This window comes from Amblyomma americanum, chromosome 4, assembly GCF_052857255.1.
Source record: "Amblyomma americanum isolate KBUSLIRL-KWMA chromosome 4, ASM5285725v1, whole genome shotgun sequence".
Lineage (NCBI taxonomy): Eukaryota > Metazoa > Arthropoda > Arachnida > Ixodida > Ixodidae > Amblyomma > Amblyomma americanum.
The window spans coordinates 190,292,637-190,308,973 of NC_135500.1; the positions used below are offsets into that span (position 1 = coordinate 190,292,637).

Here is a 16,337-nt window from a genome sequence, read left to right on the forward strand (position 1 = left end):
TCTGTCATTTCTTGCGACGTCTTGTAGCGTTTCGCTCGCGATGCGCATTGAAATAGCCTTGTAATAGCAGCGTCTCAAGTCACTCCAGCAGCGCCCCCTCCCGCCCTCTTGTTTTTTGTAATTTTTTTCACTTTGCACGTCGCTCTGATCGGCGCTTCTGACGTGAGCTGTCCCTCCTCGGGTAGTCTGTGTCTATGTCTCTACCCTGCAATAAAAGAAAGGTAGCTTTCATTGAATGTTCGTAATTTATTTCACTTTTTCGCAGGGTAAAAGAGTGCTTTTGAGCTAGGGGGTTGTGCCAAAAGGGCGCAGAGTTTTCCCACAAATTCTACCGCAAATTTTTAGAGCCTCAGTGCTGACCTCAACTGAGTTTCTTTTCCTTTTTCACATTTCAGAGGTACGCACTTTCAGGGGTATGCGCCGTTAAGACTCTTGTCTGAAACACAAGCCCGGAGCATTTCGCACGAACCCTTAAAACATATCCATCTCAAAAACGTGAGCATCCATAGCGCACACAATTGAGGGGACACAACACGAGCGCTCGAATTGTGTCCCCTCAATTGTGTGCGCTATGGACCCTCATGTTGACTACCCACTAGCCCGAACCCTCACCTTTTAAGTTATATATCAAAAACGTTGTTTTATTATTTAGCATACTGCTGAGACTGTCAAAAGCGAAGATCCCGGTGTTGGCGTTACTGAATCAAATCCTGCCCTGGCTTTGCAAACATCTGCGGTGATGTTGCACTTCGCAATCTCTGTAGAGCTTTGAAACCATAGGAGTGCTACGGGCTCTGTACTTTCGACAAAGGCAGCGCCGCCCTTTCTGCTTCGCGCGAAAACGAGCAACTCTCGCGGTGCGCGCCGTGCCACGAGCGATAAACGCCAAGTTACGGCCAACAACGAGAAAAAACGCGGCGCGCTCGTGATTCATGAGGTAAACGTAAGTCGGCGTTGAGAAAGACCACTGCGGCACCTCCTCAGTTACACTCGAGGGGCTAAAATCGTGCTCGAGCACTCTGCTCGAGCAAAAAAAGGAAAGACTACCGTAGGTTTCGTGCGTCTCAGGCGTCGAAAAATTGCCTTACTTTACGGCGGCGCCCGACGGTTATATTGCGCAGAAAACTTGGCCATCTCGCTTTTCGCAACGGAGCGCGCGTGCCTGCCATTCGCTCACAATGTGGCCACAGCCCGTGGACGGGCATAGAGGCGTGTACAGCGTTCAAAAAAAAAGAAAGAAAAGACGCAAAGCTTTGTGCATAGGGAGCTGCAATCGCCGTTGGTAGGGCAAAAAAGAAGCAAATTCTGAACTATAGGCAGCCTAGACTAAAGCGCCTTCTTATGCTTTCCACTGTCGTCGCAAGGAAACCGCACAATAGAGGCACCTAGCGTGAACAAAAAAAATCGAGCGCTCTGCTTACAGTTATTGATTATTGTAAAAAAAAAGAAGAAACTAACTTTCTTCTAGTCATTGTGATATTTCAGTCAGCCGTCGTGTTTACAACCGCTTTGAAGTTGCGACGTAGGACAAGGGTAAATGGCCCGCAGTTTTATTCTTGCATCGAGCCTGCAGATAATGTTCGGCTAAATAGAAGATTGCAAAGTTGGTAATGGCAAGCATAGACGCGACGAGCATATTATGTAGTCTGACTCGCACGAAGAGTCTTCTAGAACATCGAGAAGATGATTTAGAAGAAACGGCGAGACCGCTCGGGTTTTATCTTTGTTCGCCTCCCACGTGACACGCGATACGACTTCTGATTACACAATTTCCTGCCAATTCTAAAAAGCATATGCCTCCTAATGCATATGCGCTACCTTCACCATCAGGGCTTTGTCTCGTTAAAAGTTTGGAGCTTACGAAAAGTAGGAGTATTTATAGAACACAAAAGAAAAAAATGACACACATTTCGAATTCAACAGTGAACGAGTCCAAAGAACAATCATCTTGCAAGAATGAATGCGTGGACTATTAACGAAAATCCAGCGCAATAAGAGGACAGTAGAAAAACGGCAGTGGTTCCAAGCCAGCACAGTGTTATGTGTCGCCTGTCTTCTTTATTTTTTTTAGTGTAGTATAAAGATTTTGTTCCGCACGTATTGCGGAAAGGGCCGGTCTTTTGCGCAGATGCTAACAGACCGATGAAACTCTTCTATTGTTCATCCACTCCTTTATATTTCTCAATGCCAGTCGAAATAGCACTGCTTCTGTCGTCGAGAGAGGACTTACTCTCTTGCGATGACAAAATCTCTGCTGTCGCGACAGAGGCGTTTCTGTCGGGAAGACAAGAGCATGCAACATTACAGTCTATATGCTGTCGCTACGACAAGAACTTCTTTCATTTTGACGGATTTATGTCCGGAAACACTTTAAGAATTGTAGTTGTTGCGACAACAAAATTTGTGACGGTGATGATTAATTTTTATGGCGCAAGGACAGCTATTGCAAAAAAGCGCCATGACACAGGGCACTTTTCTTTCCACAAGCTGGGGTAAGAGACCAATTTTCCAAGCATTTAACTCAAAGCAAGGCGATCACCAGGCCAGGGGAAAACTACCCACTGTATCACCGGTTGGCGCACAATGCCAATGGTGGGTTCGGACCTCGCACCTTTCGCATGCTAGGGCGATGCCCAAACCACTAGGCCACCGCTGCGGTGAACAAAAATTCTCTTTCTCAATACGGGGGCGCTGCATAAAGTGCCTGTCACACTAGCCCGACACGACGCCGACGCAGACTCGACAACGACACCGATGATCGGCTGACCGGGTCGGCACACCGTGTCTGTGGCAGACCAAACTGTCACACTAGGCCGACAACGACAACACGTCCGACGACCAGATGTCTTTGTAGTGTGACATGCTTTGACGCTCGCGACGCCGACAAAACCAGTCTGCCGACCATGTCGTTGCGAGATCGGTCGCCGAGCTAAAACATTCACCAGACACGAAAGGACGGGGAGGGGGGGGGGGGGGGGGGGGGAAGCAGAAGAAATAAAGCAGAAAGGAAACAAAAAAGGAGGCAAAATAACGAAGCCGTAAACTTTTCGCATTTGTAAGTATCGGTAACGTAACTAGCAGAGATAACAATCCCCTGTGTAGAGAACAGTAGTACAATAAGAACTTGTTCAACAACTTTCCAGTATAAAACGGAAAGAACCTTGTCTGTGTCTGCTATCTGGATGACGGCTGGATGGCAAACAAACATGCAAACAGATGACATATATTACAGCTGGAAATAAGAGCGACATTTCACCATGTAAAAGTTACAATGCCATAAATACGAACTTTAGTCTTAAAACAAGTGAGTTGTTTGCTTCTTCTTTTTCTTTTTTCTCTCTTGTAAACTGACTCCATTTGGTCGCATCTAGAACGACATAAATACAATCGCCTGAAAGAGCGCTTTTTCTTAACAGTTATCACATTGCGAAAAAGCGAGCTTTACAAGAGGAACAACTCAAGCAGAATTGCTTGAAAGAGCGCTTTTCCTTAGCAATGATCACTTTGCAAAAAAGCCAGCTTTACAAAATGAACAGTCCGCAGTCAACATTTTGCCCGAGGGCAATGCCTCCGGAAATAACTACATCGAAAAATCCTAAAACAAGCCTGAACCGATGTACTCGCCGACCATTTACTAACGGCTTTCACGGACCACGCTGACGCTGAGCGCTGCTGGGCGCCACAGCACTTGCGGTCTTCGATGGGTGGGTATTACTGTTTCTTCCCTACCCATGTTTTCGGTACCACAAGCGCGCGACAGCAGCTGGTGCCCAGCAGCTTGGAAGGGGCAAAAGCAATCGTTTTTGCTTCAGCCTCTTTTGCTGCCACTCGAGCTATCCGGTTAAAGCGTGTCGCTGCTCCTGTGAGATACTCCAGCTGACTATTTGCTTTTGCTCGGAAACCATGAGCAGAGTGAACAAGAGGCTTGACTCCACATTGTCGCTTTAATTATAGTGTATTTCGTGCTCCTGATGAAGGGCACTGCCCTCTCCTGACCTCACTGTTGCCTACCCTTTGTTTCCTTTTTACCCAGTTTGCTCGCTTCTCCGTCGTGTCTTTCGAGTCTTGTTCGATAAGCAATCTTCTGAGTGCTGTTCTCCGCCTTCGATAAGAGAAGGGTTCTAGTATGTCACGTCGTGTCCGGATTTGGACAGCAAACAAGTGGGCGAACGGCAAGCGCGACACTACCATGGTCACTCGCGCAAATAGTTGAAACCTAATTACGCGTTGTATGCGGTACGAATTGCCCTCTTTCGGACCCCTCCAGCGACGTACGTAAACCTTCTTATGCGCTTAACAGGGCTATGTTTTTGCGCTATGAAAAACTATGGTGACCTTTAGAGCCCGTGCCGCTTTGATACTTGTTTGCTGTTGATTTTAATTACAGATTCATGATCCTGTGTAACCTGTAGAAACTATGGTAAAGTTCTTATATGAACGGTCCTCGAATCATTGTTCACCTATATATTTGGCTAGGTATTCTATTTTTGGTATTACACATTTGAGGTGCCCTTAGAAATTTGAAAAATTTCGCTTCACGGGACTGTAACCGCTATATGAAGTGAATCGACATTGACAAAATACCTGTCAGTGATGTCAGATATGCAGATGTAACTCAAAGCACGCGCGCTAGCTCCTCGGCTTAACGCGCTTCACGCATTCGGAGATCGGTATTCTTAGCGCTTTAGAGCCGAGGGCACTCACATTTTTTTTCTCATGTAGTCTCTTATATTAGGTGAAAGATGGACCGCTACAATTCGCTATTTAGAATCAGATTCCCGATAGCTATAATAATAATATTTATTGGCAGATTCTAGTTCATTATAATATTAATCAACACATCTCACTCGTTGTGAAGTTCACTACTTTCTTCACCATGACCATGATAAAATGATAATTTTATCTGAAAGAACCTGCTTTTGAAATTTACTTAAGGTTTATCCCGCGCACGCTCTGTATACTCCACCTCATAAATCATTTTTGCAAAACATCAACGCTAAAAAAGCGGTGTTAGTATTTACGGAAAGGCATCTCTTCAGAGTGATTTATAAGTAACGGGATGCAAAGCGCGAAAACAACGGAGACTAAAAAAAAACGCAGTAGTCTCGTCACACTGGGCCGGTGTCTTTATAGCGCACGACTTCGCGACGCCATTCTTGAAGCCAGGGTTCAACCCCGGCATCATGAGTTTCTCGGATATAAAGTGAAAGCAATGTTTGGGAATTCGGCCGCATTAACAGGTTGAAGTGCTGAGGAGTTGCGTTTGACTTTTATTGACCTTTTAAGCGAACGCAGAGCTCTCCTCGTCAGCCAATGGTTTATCAACGCAAGGCTCACTTTTCTTACGGACACTACATATTTGGTATCCTATTTGAGACACTGTGCTCCGCTTGTTTGTACTGGCTTCTATCCAAAGAAGAGAGGACGCCCAAAGTGAATAACACAAACTAATTTTTTTAAAAGTTAACTTCTGGGTCTGCCCTCAACGTTCCCATGTGACTTCTTTTCTGGTTGCACAACTAAAGCTAAGCCAGCCGGCATTTCCATACAATTTTCTGCGAAATCTAGCCGGGAGCTCTTTTTTTGGTGATTTCTTGGAAACCGAACGTAGAGATACTGCACTCAGATGTTTTGAATTTCCCAGTGAAAATTAAGACCAATACTTAATCTCGTGATGTTTTTGTTGCCAAATATGCTTTCCAGAAATTTAGCACACGGCAAGTATTTTGAATAAGAAATTTGACAAAATTTTTCAGAAATCATTTTTCAGGTTAGATTATTGTCACGCGGCACGTTTACTACAAAGTTTTATGAACCAGTATGTTTTATTGTTAAAGTGTTTGTCACAAAGCATTCGCACCCTATGATTTTTTGATGACGCTACATAGCCATTATGTGCAAATTTATCTTATAAAAGAAGGCAAAGATTTTTAAGGGACACCCACAAATTTGCGGCTGCAAGTAGACTGGAGAAGAACCAAGCGTTCGTTGATATCATTTTGGTTTCATTATTCGTCGCCTCTTCATATCCTTGCCATTTATATCTATAAACGGCACTTAGTCGCGGCTCCTCGATATACAGCAGCAAGATAAAGACACGACAGTTAAATCTAACCCACTATTTCTATTGACCATTATTAAAAATTCTATTAGCGCCCGCGGTGTTCATTTCTGTTCTTTGTGTTTTCGTCTTCTGCTGTGCTACAGTGTTTTTCAACACTATGAACCACCGAGCCCACACAGCCGCACTATTGAAAACAAGACCCGCCGGGAAAGTCTGAATAAATATTTATAGGTAAGCCCCTTCCAGCCTTAAGTAAAAATACTATTACTTTGCCTTGCTTTTTTACTCTCATTTCAGAAAATATTTCTCTGGTTATGACGTCAGCAGGTTTCTGCCATCTCTTTGTTCGTTTAAAAATCTCGAAGTTCTCCTGGAGATAAAAGCGAAAAAATATTTGTCCAAAAGAAAGGAAAGGATATCTGGGCAAAAACACAGCCAACGAAGACAAAACATTTGCTTCTTCCAGGTAAGTTTCTTATGCCCTTCCTTGCCTTGGTTTGAGCAATGACGAATTTTCATCTGTCAAATGAAGCATCCTATCTTGATAAGCGCCGTGAGTATACTACCGTATTTTCCGAGCTATAGTCCGCGGACTATACATGCTTAATAGCTGAAATTTCACGTGGTGCGGACTATACATTATTTAATTATTTAAGATGGTTTGTCATACGCCAACAAGCTTAGCGTGGCTGTCGGAATAAAAACAAAACAAGGTCCGAATGCGGCAGCGACATTTTGCCGTGCTAAATCATACAGCGAAATCCACCCCGATGTGCAATCAATTTCGATATGTAAGCAAATGCTGCTGGCGGCACTCAGATTGGTTGATTTTCAGTGCTTGGAGTTGTGAACACGCCGTGCAGGAGAGAAAGAATTTGACGACGATGAAAAAAGTGCAAGGATGTCTGCTGCTTCCCTGAAACATCTAAAAAAAATCTCGGCTGCTTCCCTGAAGCATCAGCGGACAATCTAAGAAACCTATATTAAACCGGAATTGGTTCCCGCGCACTATACACCGGGCGAAGAGTGTCTAAGCAAAAACTTTTTATTTTAGGCCAAAACTTGCCACTGTGTACTATACAGCGGGTGCGGACTATAGTCCAGAAATCACGGTACATCAAGGAGACGCATTTGCAAAGGACGCAGTCTTCTCATTAAGCACGGCAGAAATGAACACAAGAAATAATGCGCGGATTACTGAACCCTACTTTTGCAAGTGGTATCAAGGACTCGTTAGCCGAAATCCGCCGGGATCTTAATGTCAGTTCCCTGCCGGAAGCTTCCGGCTCTCTCGATAAAATTAAGCTGGTGCGATCTGACTGCTCTCGTAAAAAAAAAGGAAGGCGAGACCAGATTAGGCAACTAGTTCAAGGTTCTCACTTAATGCAGGCCTCTCCGGTTGCAAAACAGACATTTCCAACAAAGATACTGGCATTTAACTCGGAAGGCCACGGGGCTGTGTGTAGAAAAAAAAAACTAATGGAAAATAACGCTATCTACTGCGAGCAACAAGCAGTTTTTGCCTTCTTCGGGCCGTGATTCCTTTTTACGATATCGGACTCTGAGAGATAACGAACCCGGAACGGTGTAGAGCATCCCAAGGAAAATAAGATTGCATCACAGTTTACTCTGCGCTGCAAAAGGAAAACTGCCGTTTTATCTGAGCGCTCAGCGAACGGTTTGTTAAAGAAAATTAATGAAAAAAAACGCTATCTATGGCGGCCAACACACAGCTTTCGCCTTCTTTGCATCCACAGCGTTCGCGAGTGATTCCCATTTGCGATACCGTATTCAGAGGGATACTGAACCGGATCGGGGGAGGGGGGGGAATAAAGTCTATAAGGAGGAAGAGGGTGCAGTAAACTTTTCGCCACCTTTTTCGTACGATGAAGCAATGGTGGAGCTTTGTGCAAGCGCAATCGACTTTCTCGATTGCATCAAGTTGGCGCAACACGCAAGCTAAGTCTGTGCGCGCGCATCGAAGCCCGAAGCACAGGCTCGGGAACTGCGAAGCTTAGAGAGGATTAGCAAAAGCGCAACGCTCTTCGTGCAGCGAAGCAAAAAGTAAGGTAGCTCTGTCGTGAGCGAGCATCAGCCGCTTTTCGAACAAACCTTTTTTTTTTTCGTTTGACAAACTATTGCGTAGTTCTCATCGAGGTGTCGAATGTAGCGTGATCAACTAAATAATTCTGGCAAATCACTTTCGCGTTTAAGTGTTTGGTTTGATTTTATGGGGTTTAATGTCCCAAAGCGACTCAGGCTATGAGGAACGCCTTAGTGGAGGGCTCCGGATAATTTCGACCACCTGGGGGGTTCTTTAGCGTGCACTGACATCACACAGTACGCGAGGGTTTAAGTGTGATTAAGAGGCCGGTTACTCTTGTTTTAATCAAGGTCATCCACATCTGCTGTCGTGTTCAGCGGTCATAGCGGCAATGTGACAGCGATTTAAGCTAATTTGCGGTGGTGTTTTACATGGCGAACGGCGGCAGCAAGTAGTTTATTAAATTATGCGTAGTGAGCCTAATGCATAAACGCAGAACAGGTTGGTGGCGAAAACAAATGAAAAGTATGTAGAAAAGTTAGCGCAGAATAACATATGTGCTTAATGTAACAAGAGCATCAGTGAGGACGCGGTTATATTGTACCGTGTCAGCACATCACATAATGACGACACACAATCCGGACTTTTTTTGGTGCTCATATTAACGCGATTGGTCTTGCGTCGCAGTAAAACCGTTGTCGTCAACGTCGGTGTCGTTTGCCGTGAGCGAAAAAAATCCCGATAGAAGCAGAGTTAATAAATTTGAGCTGAAAAGGAACTTGAGAAAACTTGGGTTTGTGTGGGAATCAAATCTAGGACCTTCGGATTGCAACACGGGTACATTACCCGTAGGCCAAGAAGGCTCGTTGGTTCGAGCAGAATAAGTGCGGACCAAGTGAACGTGTTGTGGTCTTTTCACATAGTGAATTGTCTCAGAGACATGTGCTGAATCGTACACGAGTAATTATGAGTTTGCTAATTAGGAATCAGGTAATTCAGTAGGCGATGCGAACGGGGCCCGATCAAGCTATCCCATTCCACTCTTAAAGGCAAAGCTTAAGCGTCCCTAATTTTCTATTAGTGGAATATGAAGCTGTCTCCGACAAATATAGAAGAATTGCCCCCCCCCCAAAAAAAAACAATAATTATACAGTAAATTTTTTAGCGGGGTTGGTGACTAGGAGAGATCAACACGACCAAAGCGTACGTTACCGTCCATAGAGGTACCATGATCGCGATTAAAAAAAGTCAATAATTGGAAACACACATGCGGCTATGATCATGGACTAACTTGCACTCTAACATTTAGTTCAACAGTACAAGTGTAGACAAAAGCATGCATAACCTCAAAACGTGAAGTGAGCGTCAGGCGCTCGCTGCTTGCGCTAGATAATGCTAAGTATACACTATCGAAAGCTTGACGCCTTGAAGAATGTTTTCAGACATATAACTGCATTGAAGCGAGCTCTTGTTGCTAGGCGGAGCATCATATCCTCTGTGCCCGCTTCTGCGATGCTGCTCTATGAACGCGCACAGAACTGACAGTCTTTTTCCAGACAGACGCAAAGCAATCAAGCTTCTGTGCCAAAGAAACAATGCCAACTGTTAAGAGCAGCATATAATGGGAATGACGTGAGACGCGCGCCTGTAGGGCCGCCTGGCAAAATGCAGCACGTGTATGACAACAGGAAGCGGAGCTGCCATCTTGTGCAGCCCTGCCGTGGGTACTTACGTTCACCGAACACAAAGTGTAGTCGACCACGTACATGGCGATGACAAAACCGTCGACTTTCTGGAAGAAAATGCGAAAGTTAAAAGAAAGATGACGGATGATGCCCGACTGCTTTCTAGCCAAGAAGAAAAAAAACCGCAAAAAAACCAGCTCTACAGGGAAAAAAAGTTTTAAACGCATCAAAGGGACTTTGAGAGATCGGGAACACGGTCATTGCTCAAATGACTGAAGCAGGAAATTTTTGCAATACCGTCAAAGGACTCTCTTAGCAGCCACTCTAAGGCTTTGTGTAAAAAAGTTCCTTTTTTGTTCCAGCCTTGTTCTGCATAACTTTGAAGTGAACTCTCAGCGCCTGTTTTTCAAAACATCACGAACTTAAAACATAAAACAAAACTACTTATATTACAGCAGTTTGTGAACAGCAGACGCCTCATGCGTACACGTAAATTAGCTCACTAGAATTTGGCGCAACAGCAGTTTGGCGCGGAAGAGCATGCTTTAAAGAGAAAAAAAAATGGAACATACTTCAAATTGATTTTCAAAGCGCAATTTCACGCAAGGGTTTAAAAAAATAGTTGGCAATGAAATCCGCATGTGTTTAGCGTTTAGACAAGGTAGGATAGATGAAGTAAGGCTCGCTTGCGCGAATGAACAAACCAGTCAGGAGCGCGGCAGCGTTTTTAAGATGGTGACAGTAGCACAGCTTCAGCGAGGCGCATGAGGCAAAGCATGAGATCAGGGCACCACCAGTTACTTACCAGGTCAGTGATGAAGTAGAACGAGAGAGCTATGTCGAGCAATGTTGTCATGGACACCATGGCCAGCCACGGTATGAGTAGGAGCCGGTTGTTCTGCAGAAACGTCGAAAACATCGCGTTCAGAGTTCAGGCTGTCGGGACGTCGTTATTCACTCTAATTTCCAGCACAACCTCTTTTCCACGGTGATCTGTATGTCTGATATGCACCCTAAATGTACTTCCAAAATTAAATGCATCATATGTAGCCTTTGCTCCAGACGAAACCGCCTTTTATAGCTGCGATCATATTTTAGCGATAGTTAAATGTAGCCAAAGTTACGTCGTTCAAAAAGTAAAAAAAAAAGAAATTCCTCTTTTAGAATGAGAGGGGGAGCCACTATCTCTAACCTGATATAAATATGCGGGTCTATGTAGTTCTCTTCTATATTGCCAATGTGAAGTTTCTTTTTGTTTCGAGTGAGACGATTTACAACGAACTCAATTTCAAAGCACTGCCTTTAACGTCGTCCTCTCGAGCGATGGTTAATGCCTGTTTCACGATAAGGGTGGCTGCTTAAGGTAGAAGTGGTAGTTGAGGCGATTTTGGCATAAATCTAATTGAACGTGCGGGTTGTGGTATTCGCCCTCATGTGCGAGTCCTGGCTCATCCAGTTTCGCTGTGATTAGTTTTGGTACACTGAGTACACAGAAGGATGTCTTCAAAAAATAAAAAAAAACGAAAAAATAGAAATCAATTAGCATTTTTCAAAGCTTGGAACTTGTAATAACGGGTGACTAAAGTTTATGTTCTGGGATTAATGGCACCGTGTTCTATTAGATCGGCAACTAAAGTTTATGTTCTGGGATTAATAGCACCGTGCTCTAAACTCCCCCCCTCCCCCTTTCCGCTCTTACCATCTTCGCGCATACAGCAACAACGAAATAAAGCATAGCCAAAATAAAGGAATAAAATGTTTTAGGGCAGCTTTCAAAATTGTTTGTAACTTAATAGGAGCTCTGTAATGGTTTCTTAAATAACTCTAAACTCCCGTTTCCTTTAACAAGTTTATGCTAAACTTCTGCCGTCGAACTTTGAAAAAAAAGTACACAGGGCTAAGCGTTGAAGGAGCAGCACCGTCCTAGCTAATAGGGTGGAATGTAACAACAAGCGGCAAAAAAAGGAAATTAGTCTCGTCCATTACGATGAAGATATTCCTCCAGACTGACTTGACGCAAGCGCGTGGTGACCACATTCCGAAGGGCTGCAGTGGCTCAGTACTTCCAGCGTACTCGTGCTTAGCTTTAGGCCAGATGTTTGATTCTTACTCAAATTGTGAAATCTGATCAGGAGCCCTTCACTGCAACGCATTTCTTAGGGCACGGTGTCGGTGTTAGGACAGCTGTGAGTTCACTATGTCATCATATGGCGTCCTAAAAAGCTTCTGTTGATGGCGTGATGCAGGCCGCTATCTCCAAAAATGCTCGCTAAGGACCATTATCAGAGTGTTAAATGTGCGCTAAATGGCGCAAGCTCCTCCCACCTCGGTGTGGTATTTAAACTACGAGCAGCACACGCGTTCATGGGTTCACCAAAGAGGAACTTTAGAAAGTTGGCCCTGTGAGTTGCGAAACAAAACCGTAAGCTGCGCACACTCGACAGCGCTAATGAGGGCCTTTGCGCTCCCTGCAAAGTTGGCACCAGGCGTGAACCGCAGACCTCGACTCACTACGCACAGGAGTGGCCGTTTCGCTGCGGTCTCTCAGCCGCACAAATTATGACCAGTGTGCTCGGTGACTTGCGCAAAGCGTTGCTAATGAAATGCTGCGGGCGCTGACCATGGCTGGACATTACTAAATAACAGCGCGGAGCTCTCATTGTCTTCGGGTTCCAGCACTCTTGTTCGCTGTTAGTAGTGCGCTGATATTCCGTGTAAAAAATGGCACGAAAAGATGTGGATTTTATCCAGGCTAGTCTGGTTGGCTGCCCTGAAACTGCAGAAGAGAGGTGAAGGGACGAGGAGGGATAGATAAGATAGCAAAGCGCAGTTTAAGCGCACACGCTGGTGTATGTTGTAAAGGCATATATATATATATATATATATATATATATATATATATATATATATATATATGTATATATATATATATATATATATATATGTATATATATATATATATATATATATATATATATATATATATATATATATATATATATATATATATATATATATATATATATATATATATATATATATATATATATATATATGCTTTAAAGACAACGCAGCGACCTATGGAAAGAAAAGTGATAGGTGTAACGTTAAGGGACCGGAAGACAGTAGTCGAAATCAAGAGGAAGAAATGGGCTTGGGCAGGGCATGTAATGCGAAGGCAAGATAACCGCTCGACCTTAATGATAACGGAGTGGATTCCAATAGAAGGCAAGCATGACAGGAGGATGCAGAAAGATAGGTTGGTGGATGAGATTAAGATTTGCGGAGATACAGTGGCCGCAGCTGGCAAAGGATAGGGTTAATTGGAGAGACATGGTAGATCCCCTGCAGTGGGCGTAGAAAGGCTGATTATATATATATATATATATATATATATATATATATATATATATATATATATATATATATATATATATATATATATATATATATATATATATATATATATATATATATATATATATATATATATTCGTCCTGGTCCGGGATTCTGAGAAAGCTGTAAAGCTTTCTTTTGTGGTCACATGGCTGCGCTTTTGTGGATGCCAATGAGTAATTGCTTCCTTATTACAAATCTACTCCACCTTGGGGGCTTCGCGTAAACATCTGACCACAACAAGGCTTCGCTGATGTTTCGACTAGGAATCAGTCTCTGAAGACTGGTCCTCAGCCGAAACGTCAGTAAATCCTTGTTATGTTTTTAAGCATGTGCATGCTACTTTGTAAGTGTATGTGCGTATATAAATTTATATATGAAGAAAGAAAGAGAGCGACGGTGCTCTGCTAAACTCCGGAAAGCAATCTCAAAAACTGCCGGGAAAGAAAAAAGAATATATATATAGCAATCTCAAAAATTGCACGGAAAGAAATGAACACGCGCTTTCTATCGTTAGGCCTGCACTGACTGCACTGACCAGTAGGCTACTCGTTATGGTTCAAGTTTTCCCTTAGATGATATGATGGGTACAAATCATAAGAATAAACAGAAGCTCAGTGTAGTGGAGAGATAGATGACTATAGAGGTTCAAACGGAATGGTTACCTGTTGTAATGGTTATCACGCGACCAAAGGATGACGAGAGCACGAAAGAAGGCACGAATGAGGTTATCTGAAGCCCCAGCGAAGGGCGAAACTCACGAAAAACAGGCCCAGGATCAGAACTACGGAGAAGATGACGCACAGCCCCGAGAAGGACAGAAGCAGGAGGATCAGAGTGAAGCCAACTGAAAATAAAATATCAAACTCGCTTTAGAATCGCATACATGTTGAATATGAACAACGAAGACACCAGTAAAACACCTGTTTCCAGATGTTCTATTAGAAGCAGCAGTGTCACATTTTTTTCGTGAAGCTCATGCCAAGTCTTAACACAGAAAAAAAATACAGAAGAAAATGACCGCACTAACAAAAAGCACTGCAAGTGGTGCGACTCGAAGAGAATAAAACGGTTCGACACTGAGAACGTTTTGTCACGTCATGCGCTTTCTAAAATTCTTTGTCTCTGTGTTGAGGCGGGCCTCGTAGAAACGGAATTCGAGTTTATGAATGGCTGTGCCAAATATCATTTTCACCGACACCGCTGTTGTAGCAGAATCGGGCAAACGCCCTGCCTAGTCGCCTATCTAATAATGTGAGCTAGATTGAAATGTGGGTAATTTGAGAAAGGTATTTTGTTGCTGCTGGTTTCTTATTGCTTTGAAGCGAGATGCAGGTTCAAAGAAGGCTGAGAGTTGAACATACATTAAGCAACTGGACGAAGTGTTTCTGCCTGAGGGTGGTTTCCTGTTGCTGATTCAGGGCTATCTCGTGTTCACGGGCACGACTGCGATACTGTATGCAGCGCGCGCTGCGTATGCAGATATATGGTATTTATTCGTTTAAGTTTCGATAATGGAAATGGTAGTTTTCACAGAACCGAAAAATAACCGTTAACTTTTATTCTTTTCGACATAATATGTTAATTTCCCGCACAGGCTGCATGATGTCCATCTTACTGTTCTTTGTTCCCGACTTTCTTCCGCAAGCATTCAGCAGCAAATAAGACACTCATCGCACTAAAGCTCCAGCATTTTTATTTCTTTTTATTATTCCTCTCTTCTTGTCGTCCCCATAGATCTACTTCTGTTTTTCTGTGCCAATACCCTCATTTATTCTCAGCTCGGCGTTTAGTGAATCTAGCAATCAACTTTTTTTTAAAGGCTCCACTGCTTCCTACGTTGCTGATTTTTCTGTGTTAATTTGCGGGTCAGAGATCTTGCGCTGTTCTTGAAGAACTTTTATCGTTTCCCTATCGCTAATGCATTTTCTTCAAATGTCGTCTATGCGGTCGCATTTTTTCTTCTAGCAAACATAAGCTATAGGCTTGCTATATGCTTTGCCATATGCTATAGGCACTTTGCTATAGGCGAGCTATAGCACTTGGTATAGGCTTTTCCTGTAGCAAACACAAGCTATAGGCTTTTCCTGTAGCAAACACAAGCTATAGGCTAGAGGGGAAGTATACCACACTTCAAGAAATTCTGAAATATAGATTAGTTCTGATTTCGTATTTAGCTGTTTCGAAAAAAGTTTAAGAGTCGGTTTATACGGAAGTTCAACCCCCCCCCCTCCCCACTAAAAAAAAAAATCTTTTTAGAATTCTTTGCTTTCTCAGCACTGCACCTTCGTTGTTCTGTCTTCTACGTTGCTTCTGAATTTATTGCGAAGCATTAAGAAATAAATGCGTACACTCTATTTCTTTAACCCGGCATCAAAACTGCGTCGGAATAGGTGCCATTTTGACAATTTTTTTTTTCCTGTCGCGCTTTGACTGTGAGCCAGCTTCTGACTTCTGAATAGCAATTGCCGTGTTGATACACTGCACTCCCTTTTCTACAGAGCGGCTCCATAGATAGTTTTTACAATGTAAGTTCTGTATTAAAATGTCTCCCCCATTTCTGTCGCACTTATGTAGTTTTGTGCGAGCATAGAAGTTGGCATGTTAGTGTACATATACGGAAAAAATTCGCTAGTTAACATTTCAGCACTAAACAGATGCCATTGTGCGAATTCAGCTAGTTGAACCCCTACACCGACACCAAGAAAAAGAGAGAAAGTAAGAAAAAGAAGGAAATGTGCATGCACAAAAGCACCACTGAGGAGACCTCTAACCATGGATTCCTAGAGATACCCCCCCCCTGAATCGTACGAAGCGAACAGTTGTTCAGTTCGAGTGTGTTTTCAATTATTTGAATATTTTCGGGACGAATGAGCGGTTATCAAATCCCCTGATGCCATTAAAGGTGAAGCGAAAATTAACCGATCAACAAGTCACTAAAATAGGCATTTACTAATATTTTGCGACCCAGCCTGATCTCTATTTTTGCGTTCTTCAGTCTTCAGTAAGAGATCTGCTGACACTTCTAAGTATTCGTTGTTTTCAGTGAAGACTATAGGAAGACCTTGAAACAAGAACTACGTGTATACTGTTTTTTTTTTTACAAAACATTGATGTACGTTAGAATTAGGTACAGTCTTTGTAAAA

General features: G+C 43.2%; 1 protein-coding gene across 1 annotated transcript in view; it reads right to left on the reverse strand.

The window, feature by feature from the left end:
* Positions 1-16,337, reverse strand: part of LOC144128872 (uncharacterized) — a 45,104-nt gene that overhangs the window by 12,450 nt on the left and 16,317 nt on the right. The window contains exons 3-5 of the mRNA XM_077662646.1: positions 13,952-14,037; positions 10,599-10,691; positions 9,841-9,900 (exon numbers count right to left, since the gene is read on the reverse strand). Coding sequence (XP_077518772.1) covers positions 9,841-9,900; positions 10,599-10,691; positions 13,952-14,037 — 239 coding nt within the window. The remainder of the gene's footprint in view (positions 1-9,840; positions 9,901-10,598; positions 10,692-13,951; positions 14,038-16,337) is intronic.